The sequence below is a fragment of the Dermacentor silvarum genome, chromosome 5, assembly GCF_013339745.2.
Source record: "Dermacentor silvarum isolate Dsil-2018 chromosome 5, BIME_Dsil_1.4, whole genome shotgun sequence".
In the NCBI taxonomy this organism is placed as follows: Eukaryota; Metazoa; Arthropoda; class Arachnida; order Ixodida; family Ixodidae; genus Dermacentor; species Dermacentor silvarum.
The window spans coordinates 46,790,016-46,810,170 of NC_051158.1; the positions used below are offsets into that span (position 1 = coordinate 46,790,016).

The 20,155-nt window shown below is 43.6% G+C and overlaps 1 protein-coding gene across 1 annotated transcript in view; it reads right to left on the reverse strand.

The window, feature by feature from the left end:
- Window positions 1–20,155, reverse strand: part of LOC119453349 (DNA-dependent protein kinase catalytic subunit) — a 98,497-nt gene that overhangs the window by 63,201 nt on the left and 15,141 nt on the right. Inside the window, exons 5-14 of the mRNA XM_049667919.1 lie at window positions 18,954–19,039; window positions 17,848–18,081; window positions 15,517–15,666; window positions 14,342–14,515; window positions 13,820–13,903; window positions 10,079–10,289; window positions 6,395–6,587; window positions 4,374–4,523; window positions 2,140–2,240; window positions 1,068–1,199 (exon numbers count right to left, since the gene is read on the reverse strand). Coding sequence (XP_049523876.1) covers window positions 1,068–1,199; window positions 2,140–2,240; window positions 4,374–4,523; window positions 6,395–6,587; window positions 10,079–10,289; window positions 13,820–13,903; window positions 14,342–14,515; window positions 15,517–15,666; window positions 17,848–18,081; window positions 18,954–19,039 — 1,515 coding nt within the window. The remainder of the gene's footprint in view (window positions 1–1,067; window positions 1,200–2,139; window positions 2,241–4,373; window positions 4,524–6,394; window positions 6,588–10,078; window positions 10,290–13,819; window positions 13,904–14,341; window positions 14,516–15,516; window positions 15,667–17,847; window positions 18,082–18,953; window positions 19,040–20,155) is intronic.

Below are 20,155 nucleotides of genomic sequence, written 5' to 3' on the forward strand. Positions count from 1 at the left end.
GAAGCAAAAAGTTGTAAGAAGCTTTGTTCCCACTCAAAACTTGAATAATTTTCATGCCCTTGAGTGCAAATGGGTGTCCTGGCGAAGCACCAGAGCTGGGCACTGCACTTGCTACTGCACGGAGACTACTACGGTTATAACCCCAGCAGCTGCTCACAAGTTGGAAAAAGCAAGCAAAATTTAACGGAATCAAGGAGGATTGAACTGTATATGGAAGCGCACCATGAATTGATGATTGCAAATTTTGTGACCTAATAATGCCAACATTCACAGGCCCATTTGAAGAACAAAACAAAGGAATAAAATAGGATAGCGGCGAATTTTGCACCAAACCTACAGTGCAGTACAGAGGCACCAAAGCAAGGATCTCAACAACAAACGCTTCAAAATCTCCTAGGGTGAATGGTGCAAGGAAATAAAAACCCAAAGCACTTTAACATTATTAGCAAATTAAATATATTTTTACATCTCCATATCACCAAAGAAAACAAAGATGATTGATTATATCAATACTTGATTTATATATCGTATTGATTTATATCAATACGAGCCTGAAAGTTCATCAAAGTGTAACAACACAATGACGTAGTTGGCAGCATATTGTCTGGCTATGGCTCTTCACACGTTAAGCACTTCGAGCACTGACAGCAAACCAGGTCAAGAAGAGATTTAAATGTCTCTTACTGTTAGGCTTATAAACAATAACCAATAAATTCTTCAAATTTTACCCTAACAGTGCAAAAAAAAAAGATATGCACATACCTATTACCATGATTCATTTGGCCACCAACTCTTTTTCTTCATGTACAGTCGTGAGCAAATGTTTAGAGACCACAGCATCAGCAAAAAGTAAACACTTCTCGCGCAATGTGGAATTGCGTTGTATTGGTCGAACACGCGCCATGTAGGCTGTGCCGCATTATTTCAGTCATCATGCCAAGGCTGCAAAGAAAAACAAACTTTTTGGCGGCCCCATTGGCCACCAAACATTTGCTTGCGAGAGTACATGTCTCCTGCATGCTTTGGTTGGTGGAACACGCTGGAATCAACGCACTCGTTCTTATTACCTGGGCCAAAGCTTGCATGGGCGCTATCAAGGCCGAGTGCGAGATCTGAATGTCTGGGAAGTCACCCATGCGGTAGCTCCGGTAGAGGGTCACCTCCGCTTCACGACGAACATGCCTTTCTTCTTTAAGTTTCTGCCAAGGAAAAAAAAGCAAGCACTTACACAAACCAGTACACTTTGAAGTGGCGTGTCAGACAAACCAGTACACTTTGAAGCGGCGTGTCCCAGTTTAAGATTATACCACCAGGGAATGCTACTAATTATCTAATCATGAAAGAGTCAAAGCAAGATTACTAACCCTTTAACCCTTCAGAGCCCGAGCTGTTGGTCCTGCCAGTTTGTACCACATGGCCAGAGTTCTTGAATGACTTTTTTTCTGGTCACGAAACTTTGATGGGAAAGCTTACTATGCCGGCCAAAATAGCCGTAATGTAGCGCAGTGTCATTTAGACGGTATTTAGCATCGGCCAGGGGAGGCTAGCCTGCATACGTTGCATTTAAGTTAATACAACTAAGCGTGCTGTTCCTTAAATAAATAAAAAAAAAACACTGGCAGAAAATGACAAATGCTGGCCAGGCACTAGCGCTAGGCACAAGATGCGGAGCAAGCTACAGAGAGCTGGCGGTCTTTTCCAATACGTCTGGCCTCTTCAAAACTACTCCCCAAGTGCGGGAGCTCTTACCGCATTGTCAAACGCATGTCTGCAGTGAACTGCGTCACTGAGCCCGTTGTGCCGTCTTCAGATCTGTGCCGTTAGGGACCAGATATTTTCCACGTGCAGTGTCTCAAGACCTAATACGACTTGCTCATCGTGGCGAGCTCTTAGGTTACCAAGAAGGCTCCCTTTTTGTTCTCGAGTGCAACTGCTGAAAAGTTGACGAACGTTGGCCAAGCATCATCACCAGTACTAGGCACAAAACTGCCACTCGGGCTTGGACTTAGTGTGCCGTTACTGACTGCCGTGTTATCTGTTCCGAAATCCCAGTAAATAAACAACTGAATGGTTTACTTGCTTGTCCAATTGAGATGACGTAACCAACATAGGCACAAAAAGGAGCAGGGCGGGTCTTACCTTGCGTGTTTCCTTAAGGCGAACTTCCCTGCGCATGTGCTGAAGACGGAGCTGATCGTCGTCTCGCAAGAACCTCCTCTTTAGCAGCCGCAGGCTGTCAACTGCGAGGAAAAGTGGGTTCAATCATATTTCAATATACTGAAAAACTTAATAGTTTTCAGACTTTTATTATGTAACAGTTGATGTGTACATATCCGAGGCAGGTGTTACAGAGGACTGCCTCAAATAAAGCCTTTCTATCCAATATCCGTCTCAAACATATATTTGTTACACGCTGATATTGGGAAGAAACACGTTACATTTGTTTCATAATATCCAATAAGTTGTTAAAACAAAGTTCAACTGTATATTTTCGTATTTGCCCTGTGTTGGCAGTGGTATAATTCTTGCAAGTTGTTATGTGAAGTCTGGATCATTTAGAATGCAATGTAGTCCTTCAGTCCTTCGTTAGTCACAAACAATTAACAAGGCCCTAGCAGACGCTGTCAAAATTCATGATGTCATGCAGAGCTGGTGCGGGAAGTTCAAGGCAGCGTTGCCGCCGGTGTTACGTTTTTGTTTTTAACAGCACTGTGTATATGCCGAGCGTAATCTGTCTGTCGTAAACAAAAACTGTGGGCCGATCCTGGAGGTAGTGCAGAAAGGGTCGAAGCGCAATGGCACATACCCCTGTGACCTAGCGAAGCTGAGCCTGACTAAGTCTAGCTAAGCATGGTTGGGACTATTTAACCTTAGCCAGTCATCGATAGCCAATCGATAGCCAATCAATAGCTAATCGATAATCGATCAATAATCAATAAATTCCAGAAAATGCTGGAATGACTTAGTAGTGCTTAGCCTAGCACAAATACGTGGGCAATACCTTGTGATAGCCAATAGATAGCCAATCAATAGCTAATTGATAATTGACCAATAATCAATAAATTCCAGAAAATGCTGGTGATGACTTGGTATTGCTTAGCCTAGCCCAAAAGCCAGGACTAGAAATTATCTCTATAATGAAGGAATAAGTCTGTCCCGGTTCTACTGTGAGCAGTGTGGCGTGCGACCTTTACAACGAAGTGACCTGTACTATAACGAATGGTTTCGGAGGCTCCATGCACTTTGTTATAAAGGAATTCAATTGTAGCGGCTGCTTTTGTATTAACAATAGTAATGCCCTACTACTTGAGGGTATTGGGAATATTGCCTTTCTTCTTTCCCGAGTGTACTTATGACAACCATTTGAGGTTGGCGTCTGACAAAGATGCCCGATAGCAACAAAGGAGCAGTGACATGACAGGATGAGCGGGACACGTTAATGACCACTGGTTCCCGATTCCCTGGAAGATCTGGACAAGTGTGCATGAAAGTGCCCCATGAATGGCATCTATGATTTGTCATGATTCATGTAATGACATCGCTGACATTTCACAAGGAGAAAAAAGAAAGGGGGGGGGGGGGAACCACAAGATCTGCAGGAGAGGACAAGCAATTTATTGTGCAAGGCCATAGGTTCCCAGCTGCACGCAGCAAAATAATGTTTGGCTCGCATATCCATGGCTACATTGTCTATACTCGGTTTCATACATACCAGGCAATGCTACAAAGGCTAGAGAGACTTCTATCACTGTGTGCATTTGCGAACAAAAAGATAGTGCATCACATAGGAAAGATAGATATAGATATGAGTCATCTAATTTTATGTGACATTAGGTCTCACAGTTTCATGTTGCAAAACTAGGATGTAATTATTACATGAAAGGCCCCGTAGTCCTCAACCTATTTAGCCCTGAACGAGCGGTGTGACACCTTTCTGCGACCAGTGGCTACAGTGCACCACTCGGGCTTGTGAGCAAAACAAAAAATGTGTAACAAAGAAGTCTTTGCAGTGGAAAGGTGGAAAAAGGTGTTTATTATTGCCCAGAGAACAGTCGAGGAGCATCTATACTGGCCGACGGAATCGGTCACGAATCTCGAGATACATGCATGCCGCTTGCGCCCACGCGCTTGTCCACGTCATCGTTTTCAAGTAATATCTTAGTTATTTTGTAGAAAGCATTGCAAATCACAAACAGCACTGTGACAAGCACGGAGTAAGGCTTCTACGACCACACTACTCACATAGTTTCCACAGCATCGACTACTATGTATGAGACGGAGTTACAGATCAGGAATGTCTTATTACCACGTTCAAGAAGCGTTGCTGTGCCCCTTCAATTGCTTGAGCACACATTCGCGGATGCCATTCTCACCTCGCTCAGTAGCAGTGGCCCCGTGCTTGCCGTTAGGGTCCGGTCTGCCAGGAGAGAGCTGCAAGATTGTTATGGACCGCTGCTGCTTCTGCTGCGCAGGTAGGCTGGGCTCGTGAGTACTTTGCGTAAGCCAACTGTAAGTGTTGGCCTCTGAAACACCACAATGCACAAAACATGACAATGGGATAGCAGAGCTGGTGAAAAGGGTAGGCAAAGTATCTTATATCTGGACATTTTAATGCTCAGAATATAGAAATGCCATTGCTAGAACATAAGTTCAAAGGAAGATAGAAGTCTGAAGTGAGCAACAGGAATGGAATGCTGCTACAGCGACATTCCTTGTTCAACCAGCTGATCTCTCTATCGCTAGAACATGATACATGTGCAGAAGCTGCACATGTGCGCAAAATCTGTTGACCATTGTCATTATCATCATCAGCTTATTTGAGTCCACCGCAGCATCAAGGGCTTCCCAGCAACCTTCACATACCCCTGTCCTCCATCGGCCACTGACTTCATCTTCGGTTTGCGAACTTCTTAATCTTGTCACACCACCTAATATGTATGCTGTCCTTGACTGCGCTTCCCTTTCCCTCGGCACCAATTTTGCAACTTTAGTGCGGCAGAAATCAATGTCAATGCGGTGGCACGACAGAAATTGTTTGTTGGCTTGGGCTACATGGAGCAAAAAAAGAGGCAGGCGTCGCTGCGTGTTTTCCGCGTCGCTACCAGTGTTGCAAGACTCGATGAATGTGCTTTTGTAAAGCGATTGAACAATAAAAAAGGGTTTTAATGAGAATCATTCTATGCCTCATTCTTGGCACTTCGCAGTAGGTAGGTAGGTAGGCAGGTAGATTCCTGCTTCTTCGGAACTGATGCACTCTCAGTGTTGTTTTTTTTTTCTCGAATATTATAAAACGAGCACAATGGTTTACTTTCAGTTATGCAGAAGAGAAAAACTGATACAGATAACGGCAAATGCATTCTTAGTAGGGTCCTCACATTGCTATTCTGATTTTCTATCTTCTACCTTGATTCTCTCTTAAGTGCATGTTTCCATGACAGCGCTGCTGTGGCAGGATTAAAAAAAAAAAAAAACTTCTATAAACTTACGACAGATGACAGAAACATGCAAGAGCGGTGGCCTTGTGCTTCAGCGCGAACTTTTGAATTAAAAATGACCGCGGTAACGGCGCACAAAATTCAGGAGCCACCCCTCCCATTTGCAGATGTGCGCTCTGCACGGCCGTCACCACGCACATGAAGGAACGTGTTCCGCAGGGTACTAACAAAAAACCCAGACTGAGCAAACCCAGAGGGATGAGAAAATATGCTTCTAGGATTATACCACAGGTGGCGGAACTACCTTGGAGCATGCCAACTTCATGTTACTGCGCCCATCCTAATGGAGAATGCATGGGTACACCAATGACATGCCGGGACAGAAGTGCGGAAACGTACCGGTACGTCAGTGACATGGGAAGGGCTCAATGCAATGGTTAGAAGCTAAAGGCAGCACCTCCATGTACCAACCTGGAGAAAATAACCGTCTTCCATTTCTAGCTGGAATAGTTGCTTCTTTGTAGCCTAAACAGAGAGAGGCGAATGCAACATTGCGTGCTATGTCGGTCTGTTGATGCTGCATCCTAGATTTTCATTCCTATCGTAACGCCATACATTGTCCTTGACAAAAGAACGGTCTCGATCAGATGCATGTAAATTTTCTCAAAGGCCGGGAGCTACAATATGATTTAACGACTTCCATAAAGTTACGCATGCATCAGACATCATATCCTGGCTTCTAGAAAGAATGCGCGTCAATTTTCCTCTATCGCATGACACAACTTGCATCAAGAGCCTTCCCGGTGCATCGCAGCATCGGGAAGGTGCACTATGCCCCTTTTCCCAGTTTCTCTATCACTTCCGCAACACCGCAATGCGTCAACTTCAACTGCGCCGGCTTCAACTGCTAGGCTATGGCTGCCTGTGTCAACATTACCACCACCACCACCAGAACTTACCCCCTGCCTGCTGCGTCGGCGTGAATTGCAGTGTCGCCTGCGTGGCCCTCAGCTTTTGTGAAGTGGAGCCATCTGCAGTGGAGGACTGTGTTGACGTGGTCGACGACTGCGTCTGACTAAATGACAGGGTCTCCGCAAACAGGGGCGTCATTGCTGCGTGGCGCCTTCGCCAGGACCCCGTCACTGTATAGTCCTGCACGTGACAAGAGCGAGACCCCAATTAGAAGTAGGGCTCGTTAAGGTGTTAGAACACTAGTTAGGGTGTCAGTTAGGGCGCTGAAGTTTTTTTTTTTCTTTCGCTAGTATTTCTGGATTTGGAATGATGTTTCTGAGGACTCCGACAAGTCATTTTAGTGCAATAATTGCTGGACCGTAGTCTCCTCCCTGTGTACAGTTTGCAGGGGCAAATTTGAGCTTAAAAAAAAAAAGGGTTCTTACTTTATATAGTTTGCACCTGTTGTCATAATTCTTAATAATCCACAGAGACGAATTTCAGTTGAAGTTCCTTTCGTTAATGTTTCCCACAACCAGCATATACAGTCAGTAAGCAAATAATTTATTCTGAAGTACCATATTTACTCGAACCTAACATACACTTTTTTTCCCTATAAAACAGGTCCAAAAACTGTGTGCGCGTTAGAATCAAGTACGACCATATAGTCATTGGCATTTCAATATGGCCACCTTGTGCGTGCTTGCAGCCTAGCTGCCCTAACTTTCACCATGTGCTGCAGTACTTGTGCTTAGTCATTAGTCTCCCTCTGTCTTCCCGTTTTCTGCATTTTCTCTATCAGTATGAACTGCCGAGCTCATCACGATGCCACATTTAAAAGGAAAGTGATGATGTGTGCGGAGACAGACGAAAATCGGGCCGCATCACAGGTGTTCGGCTAATCCTAAACTTGCGTGCGGGACTGGCACAAACAGGAAGAGAGGATTTTCGCCAGCAAAGCAACGCGGAAGAGTTTCAGTGGACCGAAGCGGAACGTATTATGCGACAATCCACTCGGCGATACGATTGCCTTAGCCCTATCTTGAAAGCGATCTGCGACGGGGAGACTCGGCCGCGCACTGTGTTTTCACTGCTTATATTTCGCGTTCAAGCGAGAGGCGTGCTAGCACAAAGGTCAATTCGCTCGCCGCGCTTCGTCACTCGCGTTTTGACAGCTAGTTTCCGTGATCAACGAGCGAGATGTGTTCATGTTTGCTTGCGCGCGCGTGACACCGGGTTTGTTAATTTAGTAAGCGAATGTTTGCAAGTTTATACGGCCGATAAAACTGCTATCCTTATTTCGCATAGCTGTCTACTAATTTGCTATCGCAATCGATGCTTCGCCTTTCGGGCGAAACTGCCACTTTTTTTTATTCATCGCAACTTTAGTGCATCGGGAGTAAATCTTTGTTTTTTCTAAATACGAGAAAGTTGTGTTGCTGTATGAAAGCATGAGGTGTGCTGTATTGTACTAAAGGATTTTTTTTTTCGGGCACGGAAAACGGGTGCGCGTTACAATCGAGGGCGCGTTAGAATCGAGTAAATACGGTACTAATACGCGGGGGTTTTATATTAGGATGCACAAACAATGTATTGAAAGCTGCGAGTAGCAATTGGAAATATTGCTCATGTGTAGTGATAATCATTGTAGTGTTTATTTGACTATGCGTTAGCATGCTAAAAAGTAGGCGCAGTATGCCGTTTTTTTTGTTTTTTTTTTACACTGTGTCAACGGCTTCAAAAATCTAAATTGTGTGTAGTCCGCACACATAGGTAGTGTACATCAAGAGAAATCTTAAGTTTTAGACATTATCATCTGCAGACTATAATCAGGAAAGCACGGTAGTTTCTGCCTGAATAAATATAGTATTCCAGATTTTAAAAAAATGGTTCCACGTGTGTCAGCCAGCCCTCGATAAACCTTCACACAAGTGAAATAGCATATATTGACAAATAGTTTTTCGCTGCAAATTCAACAATATCAATGCCCACATGACAAAGGCCCAAGTCAGAGCTTGCTTTTATGCCTTATGCTCTCGGAGCTTTTGGTATTTTTATGTGTTTTTATGAGCATATAGCACAATTAAACTTTTACAATTTTCTTAAACATTTTGGGGGGTTTGGAGCGTGCTTGCGCAATGCTGTATTCTGCTTTTGATCTGTGTCGACTAATGAATAGGCATGTTCTTCCGAGGATAAACTTTTGTTTGAAGCAGCGCTCGTCCTGTCTGGTCTTCCATCTTGTGTCCTCCGATTTTTTTGCACTTTAAGTCAAGTATGAATCCTTATAAACTTGCCGAAACTTCAGTTCTTGTAAAATATAGCAAGTTTGTGACAAGCACTGTCTTTGCTATCAGTTCCCATTTGCAATATCCGTCACAAGCACTTATCAACTGGCTCGATTTTCTTAGTTGCTTGATTTTGACAACATATAGTATATATATATTTCTTTGTTAGCCACTCAAATGCATTTTTCTGTCTCTTTTGTTTCTACCAAGTAATGGGGCAAGCACCCAGTCAAGCTGCAGCTTAGCAGCTTTTTTGCCCTTGTCCTAATTGTTTCTTGTACAAAAGAAATGCTGAAATAAATTGACTTGACTTTCGATATAATATCTATCACTAGGAGTATGCAATATACTGGTTGGTTTGCTCCAAATCTAAGCCCCTTCCTCACTTTGATAAGTATCGGCATGGTGACAACACCAACAAGAAAGGGTATTACTTTTAAAATCTGGTAAATTCACAAACTGGCGTGCAACCACCTTTAAAAAATAAATTAAATTGTGGGATTTAACATTGTGAAGCTAGGCAGTAGGCTATGAGGGACATCGTTGTGGAAAGCTCCTACATTAGTTTTGACTACTCGGGGATCTTTAAAAAGTATCCAAAACACGGCACATATGAACGTTTTTGCATTCCGCCTCCATCAGAATGTGGCGGCCACGGCTGGGAATAGAACCCACAACTTTATGTAAATTCTGGGGTTTCATGTGCCAAAACTGTGACCTGATTATGAGTACGTCGTAGTGGGGGACACCAGATTGATTTGGACCACCTGGGGCTCTTTCAACGTGCGCTCAAATCTAAGTACACAAGCGTTTTTGCATTTCGCCTCCATCGAAATGAGGCCACTGCGGCCAGGGTCAAACCCACGACCTCAAGCTAGGCAGTGCAATGCAGAAGCCACTGAGCCACCATGATGGGTGCTAGAATTAATTGCAACATAAACGCGGTAAAAAGACCGCTTGGGCTGGTCGCTGGCTTTTATCCCTGGCTGCATGACGGCGCAACACTCGACACAGGAAACAAGGGCCACTACTGTTAGCACATGCATTCTCCCGCGCTTGTTCCAGACATGCTTATTCATTAATGTGGAAAGTTGGGCGAGTTGGTGATTAATCATCATACCGTATTGGTGAAGCAGCGAACTGACAAGGACAAAGTGGAGAGACACAAGAATACATGACACTCGCTGTCCTTGTCAGTGCACTGCTTCACCAATACGGTATGATGCTTATTCATGTTTCTTCCTGGTGTGTAGTTCAGTGCTGTCGCACAAAGCCAGTGGACACAGTGACCTTGCAGTGTTTGTAACTCACAGATGTTGTTTGTTGGCAAAGCAATGTTGTTAACGATCATTGTTGTCTCGCAAGTAGCGCCGCCTAGCAGACCTTGAGTGCCCTACGACTCACCACGAAAGTGCAATCTGACAGGGGATGCTGGAAGACCTTGCGATCGTAGTCGGGACTGCGCGATGTCAGCTCCAGCAGCAGAAACGTGGCCGATGACAGAAACTGCTCTTCCATTTCAGGCAGGTACATGTCAACGAGTAAGGCGATGAGGCGCTCTATGGTGGCACGGGGCAGCTGTGTTTCTTGGCACCAAAAGTTTGCTACCGACAGCCTGAAATGGTTGTACAAGAACAGTAGAAGCCCTGAGCAAAATGCAAATCGCAGCAGTATTAGTAATATGGCAATAGACGAAAGAACGAAAGACAGAACGAAAAACTGCGATTACCAATAACAACAACCTTGCAAAGTTCTGTGCGATGCACACAAACTCGCACAGTGATAGCTGAGGATGTGTTCCTTACAAACTGTTTGTGAACAAGTTTACGTGCACATGCACACTATCAGCTGCCACTGCTTTATGCTTGGCATCTTCAGTGTGCGCGAGCACTTTACATGGAGCCATGACGGGAGTGCCAGTTATGACTGCCACAGTGTCATAAGAAGGTTGTATGAGCGTCTGAGTTAACAAAAAAAGATTTATTTCGGCAAGCAATGACACACATTTTGCATAGCATGATAACTGTCCAATACCACCAGGATGACTGAAAATCAGCAACTGTGCACTACGTACCATCATCATAAATTGGTATCGAAATGGGAAATAACTAGCAAGAACAGCTGTTGCGTGTACCACTGATTTCTACTTTAGAGTGCATTGAGCGACTTCGACTGAAGGCACCAGAATTAAGCTCCCTTGTCCCTGAAGTTAGCGCTTTGCTACTTTGCAGCAAAACTTTGCCGGCAAGGAAGTTCGGCATCTTTTATTTTTCTTCCCTTAAGATACCTGCCTATTGTGCTGTAAACTACCCAAGAAGAGGGGAGATATATTTTGGGTAGGCATAAAAAATTGGCCATCGCCGTGCCGACAGCGTCACTAACATGAGCGGGGCGTGCTGGAAACAATGGCGATTGAGAAAACACTTTAGGTAAGAAAAAAAATATCGTATACAGGTTCAGATTATTGTAAAAGCTCTTACCAGACACGAAGCGACAACAACCACCCCTAAAACATTGTAAACCACAAAGAAAAATTGTCACGGATGCAATATTATCTGACCAAGCTCACTAGTAAGTTAAGCATGCGCCCTTCTTCTGGGATAAGCTGCCGCACGATGCCACATTTCTGCTGACTTCACCTGCACCCGGCTCAATGAGTGGCATCCAGCAAAACATATTACAGATCAGTGGTGTGTACTAACTATACAGAAGTGATGCATACTCACTCTGTAGCCAGTTTTTAAGCATGGAATAGTCTCAAATGTACATTTTGGAGCCTGAATTATGACACTGTTACAAATGCAGGCAGCCCTTAAAGTGTAACAATTCATTTGAGTTGTTTTCAACTAGTTTACATTTGGATTTACTTTGATCGTACATGGCTGGCAGTGGTTTAAAGAAATGTTTAAGTTCATTTGTTATTGCTAATTAGAGAAACAAGACAGAACACAGTAACGCTTAGTCACACACACATGTGGATGGCATTGAACGCACATGCAATGGTGTTTCAATGGGGAATTGACATAGATACTGAAGAATGCACACACAGAGATCACCAAGACACATATACCTATACAACATAGCATATTGACAAGTCTTTGAATGTCATTATCACTGGAGAGCCCAACATAAGGCAAGCAATGCGATACCATCAGCCAGAAAGCCAGGCTATTTCAGACATACAGTAATGCATGGTGCAAATAGGTTTTACAAACAGGCCTTACAGAGTTGCCAGAATGTGCACCCTACAGAACTTACTGTACTTAAAGGGCCCCTCACCAGGTTTGGCCATTTTAAACAAACAAGCGTAGCTGGTACATGACGTGCTGACGATTGTGTCTGCAAGGTAGTATTATGCTGCTGCGTGCCCGGGAAAACAGCTGAAGTTTTAAAGCAAACACTGAGCATTTTCCCTCTCGAGGAAGCCCGCTCCCAGCCAGAGAGTCACGGTGACACGCACAAATATACCTCTTTGCAGCAGGTGTTTCGTTGCTCACCAAGACTAATAATCCAATGTGGAAGGTGCAACACCGCAAGAAAGGAAGAGAGAGAGAGAAAAAAAAAGGAGGCGGGGCTTGATGCCTCCTGGCAGCATGGTACCAGAACAGTTCATTTATTCTATCTCCTTCAATAATGAGTCAATTTAAAAACAAAACTATTCTGGCAAAACAGCCCTTAGATGGTGTTTTACAGCTTCCAGTGTATAACTGAAATTTGCAATGGGGCCTGTTGAGGGGCCCTTTAAAGGGACAGTGATAAGAAATCCTAAATCAGTTGATTTATAAAGTTTTCTTTGAGAACTTTATCGTTTTTAATTTCACTATAATAGGCTGACTATTAAAAGCGAAAGTGAAATTCAAAGTTCCATTTTCCCTTTTTTACTTCGCACTGAAACCCCAAAACCAGCACGTCAGTGTAACATCACGGATTTCAATGCACTTTTTTTTTGTACTCGGACCGTGTTGACTCAGTGAAAGTTTTCGAAACTTGCCAAATTCAGTCCTTGGCCCTTACAGCACACATCGTAGTCCATTTCTATCAATAAAGAATTGACTACGCCCCAACAGATGCCATCAAATTCCATGACATCACGGCTAACTGGTGCAGGAACTTCAAGGCACCGTCGCTACCAGTATGCTTTCTTTCTGAGACTTTTCTGGCTCACCAACAGTCTTCTCGCGATAACAGTGGTGTTTTTGGTATTGTAGAAGGTTAGCTTGTAGTGAGAAATACGGGCGCCAGCAGAAGACGAAGAATAAGACGTTTGTTGTTGGTGTTCGCGCTCGCTCCGTTTGGCCGTTGCCTGTTTCGGCGCATTCATAAAAACGCCGAGCGTATCTACTATTAAACGTGCACTATCAAGCTTACTAATATAGGTGAAAGTATTTTTCTCTTACAATACAATAGTATTTTTCTTAGTACAATAGGCTACTAACTTGAGTGCACTAAGTTCTGCAATGTGCACATTTTTGACACAACGACCCTGCTTTCAAAACTTGTAAATATAGAAAGCAGACATGTAAAAACTGTGCTTGCTATAAACTGCATGTGCTTACATGAGTCTAAAGCTGCACTCTGCACACTTCGCCTTCTCCCATGAGTCTAACTGTAGATATGTACCTGTCATGTGTGAATGCAATGACTGTATAGGTTATGCACAGGATTGCGCATGCAGGTGCACAGGATTGAGGGATTAAGCAGCTGTTCAATGTGTACGAGTTCGTGAGCACTAACACATGAACAGGTCTCTTTTTTTTTCTTCAAAATCCTTTGCACAGAGCAGCAATATTGGCCTTTGGGTGTTAACTGGGCATTCACTGTAACACAGGAAGAAGTTTCGTTCAGGGCTAATTAGTTATACAGTACCAATTATTGTCATAATAGTGTGAATATACAACACACATAGACACCATGTATATTTAGTTGTGTGCATGTGTGTTTTATATATGCCCTCACTGCACAGGAAAAGACACGAGCTCGCACATTGCGAGCAGACCTAAGCTGACTGTATGCAAACAAAACCATGCCACATGCCAAAGAGTGGCGCAAGGTACAGAGCTGCCAGCAACACAGGGTTGTGAGGAACTTAGTGCATTTGACTACGGTCTTTTACAACATGATGCTAAGTTTGAGACGTCAGCTCACCTTAATGGCAAATCTGCGTCGCCTAGGCCCAGCAGCAGCACACGCCTTGCCTGTTTCATCAAATTCGCCGCATCGTTATCGGACCTGTGCATAAATTTGCATGTTTTGCCCATAAATTAACACAGTAAAATATGCAGAGATGAGATATACACACACATAAAAATGCATTCTAAACAATCACACACACACATAAAGTTGCGCAAGGAAACTGATATAAATTCACAACACAACAGCCATCATGCTTGTTCCAAACAACGACACAGCTTGTCACATAAGCTTAAATTATACAATAATCTTGGTTGGCCATAGTTGGCATTGGGCTGTGTTATGAACCAGTCATTGACAGCCTGAGGATTGTGTTCATGATTCGTTCGACTCGAATTTACCAGCGTTGAAGCAAACAAGTGCCTGTGCCAACGCATGCTATAAGAAAACAATGTTCTTACTAATAGGTCAGCACTAGACTGCAAAGCCCTCCAACGTGGGGAAAAAAAAAAAGAAGCCCATGAAAAATTTACTGACCTGTACTTTGTGTACAGGCGCATGCAGACGTCGTACACCAGCTTCCTGCAGGAGGTGCTGGCGTGACTTTGCAGCTTGCAGACAACGGGGAGCAGCACGTGCCAGTCGTCTTCGGTGGCGACTGTCGGAAGCTTGGCGCAGATCTCGAGCGACACTTTCTGCAGTGCTTCATCACTGCGTTTCCCAACACACACATGATGAGAAGCGTGGAAGAGTGACATTGTGCGCAAAGATGAGCCAGCAGAATATGCCACGCTTCATGACATTTTTGTCTGAAGATGTTTACAGCGAATGGCCACCTCTTCCAACATTTCTGGTAACAAGTCTGTCCACTTTTTGCCTGTGCCTTGAACTTGCACCGATCATTCGGGATTTTCGTCTAAGCTCGTGGGCTTGCGGACTTTAGAAAAATTGCACCACCTAATTTGGAAGCCTACGCTCCAAAATTACTGCTGCAGACTTGCTCTCATCGGAGACGTCCCCCACTAAACTGTACAGACAGGCCTCCAGGCCATGATTTTCCTTCCATCCTTTCTCTCCTAACGCGACAGGCAGAAATGGCACAAAAGAACAACATAGCAACCATTTCGGCTCTTAAAAGCAAAAAATGTTTGCATAGCTTGGACCATAGAGTTCACTACAAAAATTACTGCATGAAACTCTGGGGCTGCAGTCACTCAGCCACTATGGTAATGGCAATTTATGTGGGAATACATATGGTCAAGAGTAGTTCGCCTGGTTTACACCAAATGTTCTTGTGATCTTGAATGCACCCATACTAGAAGCCTGAGTATTCTACATGCACCCATTCCTAAATCTTGCAGCTTGTGTTAAAACCAAGCAGCTTTTCATCTCATGCTGGTGTAGTGAGGGAAATAGTAGGACGTTTTTGGGTGATACAGTTCAACCTCGATATAACGAAAACGGATATAACAAATTATCAGATATAACGAAGTAAATGAAAATTGGCTCACCACAATTACAGTTTAAAGATAGATGTTTATAACGAATATCGGATGTAACGAAGCTCGGATGTAACGAAGCTATTCTTGTGTCAGATGTGAATTCTTTATAACGAGGTTCAGCCATCTTTCCTTCCCTTTCTGTCTCTCTCTCAGCTGCAGAAGTGCTGCAGTGTGTCTGTGTGTTACATAAGCATCTGCTGGAAGACATACCCATGAGCGAGCATGTCTATGAAACCGAGTCCCTCCAATTTCCGGACAGGTTGGTCCACCTGGGTGCAGGCCATGGAGATGACCTCCATGATGGCAACCTTGAAGCTGGCCAGAGCTCGCGGCAGCTGTAGCATCATTGTTTCGGTAAACCTTTGTCGAAAGGACGAGAGAGGGAAAAACACAGGCAAGAAAATGGATTTTTGAAAGTGAAAAGATCACAAGGACGAAAGCCTTGTAAAGTCCTTAAAAACTAGTTTCATGGTCAAAATGGTGCACAAGGACATGGATGAGTGAGCGGATGACACACGTGTTATGTTTTGAAGTGAATGCCTTCTCAGGCACGTGTTGCTAAGCAAGACTTGCCTCCTCGCATCATGCGTCTACACCATTCATACATATATGCCTTCATGGAGTACTTAAACCAAAGCCAGAAAAAAGGTTTAGCGAGTTCCATTGTGCATGTGGCCCTGTTAATACTCTTTGCTACCTCAGCAGCTGCTGCATATTCGACCAAGCCAAGCATGCTGCTTTGTCTGGATCATTCCTTGCTAACAGCATCGTAACACGCATCCACTAGCAACTGAAAGTCCCATTCCTTACTAGTAGAAGAAAATAGTGGGACATAAACAATTGGGAGCGCAAACAAAGGTACACGTGCAAGAAGCCATCATACTGACCACCCAGTCTAACCTAACCAATTGGCCTAAGCAAGCACATTGCTGAACTTAAAGGCTAGTGAAAATTCTTTCGCAAAGTGAGTTAACAAGTTTTTGCTGTACTATGTTGCACTGTTATTCCACTAACAAAATAACACATAGGTAAACTGACATCAAGCAGATTCCAAAAAGCCATTGGGCGTACAGCGTCAGTTTCTATCATGTCTTCTGTGAATAAATTAGAAGAGAACAAATAAACAGGGAAGACCTGCCGACATATTAGAGCGAAGCTGTATATGACTAGACTCCCAGGATTTCTTCGTCTCCGTTGACAGACAATTCAACCAGTCACAGTGCAAGGTGTGCGCCGCGTGCACCGCTGGGTTCCTTGAGGCATCAACAGATGGCGTTTGCATCTGCGGCGCCGGCCGTGTGTGGGAAGGAAAAAAAAAGAACCAGAAAGCTCGCCTACACGCATAGCGCTTCCCGGTAAAGATTATGGTTGCATAAGCTGCAGTTGGTGGGACGTGGCAACTGTAGCATACGAAGCAGGGAGTGACGTCTCCACACTTTCATATGTAAACGAAGAACCCACCTAGCAACTAATCTAATTTGTGTTGTGATAGCGCTTCGGAAAGGCCACGCATATTCAGGACTCCTGAAGAGCAGCGTGAACACGATGAGCGATGAAGGGAACAGCAACGTCAATATGCACAATGGTGTCCTGCTCAGGATCGGCAGGACCCAGTTCAAGGCTACGTCACATTCGTCTATCGGATCAGGTGATACCACAGCTTCACTGGCCAACCACCTTCACAGTGTGGATTGGAGCCCAATGTTTTTGTGATCAAACCTATTTCAGCCACTGTTTGCAGAACTGTGGACAGCAGGATTGTGCATCGAAAGCAAAAGCACTGATGAAATAGTGATATTTAAAACATGTTGCATACATATTAAAACATTTATGATTGCACCTGTGCTACAGGTGCGATCTACAAGAGTTAATAATATAGTTGAAGCTCGATATAATGAACTTCAATATAGCAATGCCAACTGCCGATTTTACCGACTTCTTTATATTAAGGTTTAACAGTATGTGTAAAGAAAGAGCTTTAGTAAAACGAGTAGGAAGGTAGACATTGGATGTTTTCTTTCGGTATCAGCACGTCGTCATGTGGCGGGTTCATTTCTTTCACTGTTTTTTCACAATGTTTTACATCAGGCATATTTTGAAGTGGTTGGGTAGGTGCTTTCCAAGTATGCTATAGGCATGAAATGTTCTTGCATGGAGCCCAGATTCTGCAAACTTCACAAAACTCACTGAAAAATTGAAAATTATTAACTAGCTCAGAAGCTGTACACTTTTCATGATTCTGAAGCAAGAAATACGGTGAAATTGAATTTTGATGGGCAAAGAATTGGTGTCCGAAGAGGAATCCACATCTGCAGCAAGCTGGAACAATGACAAACACATCTGAATACAGCCAAGATACATAATTAAAACTTTTCTGGGTCCCATACAATTCTTGAAAAGCAGGAAGCCCCCCAAAATATACAGCAATAGCATCAGCAGAAACTTAGAAAACTGCATTAACACCCATGCACACAATTGCATCATTCAATCCAGTTACGAACTTGACATTTTTCAAGCAGGTGTTGAACAGCAAACTCATACCTCTGTGCAAATGGCTCGTAGAAACGACAGATGTGGTGCAAGCACAGCACATACTGGTCACGCTGGGACATTCTCAAAATGGCATTCAGGTTCGACTCGACCGAGCTGCCAAATGTCGAATCGACGCCGATGCCTTCGTTCATCTTGCGAAAGGTCAGCCCTACGACGTCTGCTACGGACGTGTACGACAGTCGATGCTTGCTAGCCAGGAGTCTTGGCAAACGGTCCAAAATTCTGTGGGAGGAAAGTTCAACAAGAGGCAATTTTGTAGAATGTATTACTGTAGAGTGTAGAATGTCTCAGAAGGGTTTGGGTGCGAGCTAGTTGGACCGCAAAAAAAAAGCGCCCCCCCCCCCAAAAAAAAAAAGAAAAGAAACAGACAAGGGAGAACACGGGACGAGCGCTGTCCCGTGTACGACAGTCGATGCTTGCTAGCCAGGAGTCTTGCAAACGGTCCAAAATTCTGGGGGAGGAAAGTTCAACAAGAGGCAATTTCGTAGAATGTATTACTGTAGAGTGTAGAATGTCTCGGAAGGGTTTGGGTGCGAGCTAGTTGGACCGCAAAAAAAAAAGCGCCCCCCCCCCCCCCCCAAAAGAAAAAAAAAAAACACAGACAAGGGAGAACACGGGACGAGCGCTGTCCCGTGTTCAACACAATTTGTAGAATCTACCATTAGATGTTCCAAATCTTCATCTTCACATTGGTCAAATTGTGAGGGAGTTAGAATGTGAAGACGGTGCAAGTGTGAATGACCAGTGTCCTGTTCGAGAACTAAACCGTGACTGCGAATGCTTCCAGCTGTTTGTTTCCTTAGAAATTTGCCTACAGACCCCATGAGAGATACTCATGTTCTCTAAAATCTATCATTCTATAATCTATAATTCGGCTTGTACAAAGTGTACGTAAAAGTTTTTGTTCGAAAATATTGTATGGGAATGCTCTCTGAAGCGTGACACAGTCTCGGCCTTTTATAAAAATGTTGCAGAGCCCCTTGAAGACATTAATAAATAGTGTGGATTTGCACGAGAAATTGTCTGAACTTGTTAAATGTATACTCTCGGCACACCAGAATAAACAAATTTTCAGAACTTTTTTTGTGATTTACCTGCCCAGGGTGTAGTCCTGGATTTCAAACTCAACGAGGTCGTTGGTGACGAATATTCCAAACAGGAGTACACCTTTCACGTCCTGCTGTCCAGTGAAATCTCATCCAACAGCTGCAGATGGTGCTGGAAAGGAACACAACAAAATTAAAAAAAAAATCCTTTGAGCTGTGTCTTACGAGAACTAGGCTATCAGGCTATAAACTCCTAATGATTTCAATGGTTTCTAAGTTTGGCTGCGTACACCCATGACACTCTTAAATACTGTATTTACTTGTACAAGACTCGCACTTCCCTCTGGAAGCCGTCCCATTGGCACTCAGAATTTGCACAGAACATCTGACTTTACATTCGAAGACAATTTAAGGATTTCAAAGATGCCAAGGGCCAAAATTTACGGAGAGGGAAACAAACTTTATTTGTACAGATACACTGAAAAGTAGTGAAATCTCCTTCTTAGCTGCAATTTATTGCATCTAAATAGCTGCAGAGTTGGACGCACGTCTCAAGCTCTTCAGGTCGTTTTTATAAGTGAACTTTCCCACTGTAATGATGTCAATCGCCTTCAGGCATGATGGTTAGTAGTGTCCGACTTTAGCCAAAGATACTTGTTGTCTTAAAGCCAAATGGCTCAAACGTACTTTTTGGCCAAGCATTTCTAGAGCCTATAGAGCTTGAAAATGTAGCCATGATGGTTGCTGTGTGAACCAACTAGCAAAACAACAAAATGGTGGCACATCTTGGTCGCTTGGTCTTGCTTTGTCTAGATCCATGATTGCAATGGTGATTTAAACAAGTCTGTCGCTGGGAGCTGTGGACAGGCCACATTGCAATCGTTTAGCCACGCTCTCAAAAGAAAAGGATTGTTTCCCAATAGACAGTGTCTAAAGTTTGCTACATTGAATGTTCTGAATTTCGAGGGGTCTCCCGCTGTCACTTCGTTACATAGAAGTCTCAAATACATGTGCTTCTATGGAGTAACGGCGGGGAATAGAAAAACTTCGTTATATCCAGGAATTAGATATGGAGGTTCGTTATAAGCAGGTTTAATTGAGCTTGTTAAATTGTGAAATTTGTTAAATCGAGGCTGATTATATTGAGTTTGACTGTATACCACCGAATAACCGAAAAATTGAATAGTAGATATTTGATTTGCAATTGAATCATTGAAAAGTTCACAATTTGGTTATTCAGTGATATTCGA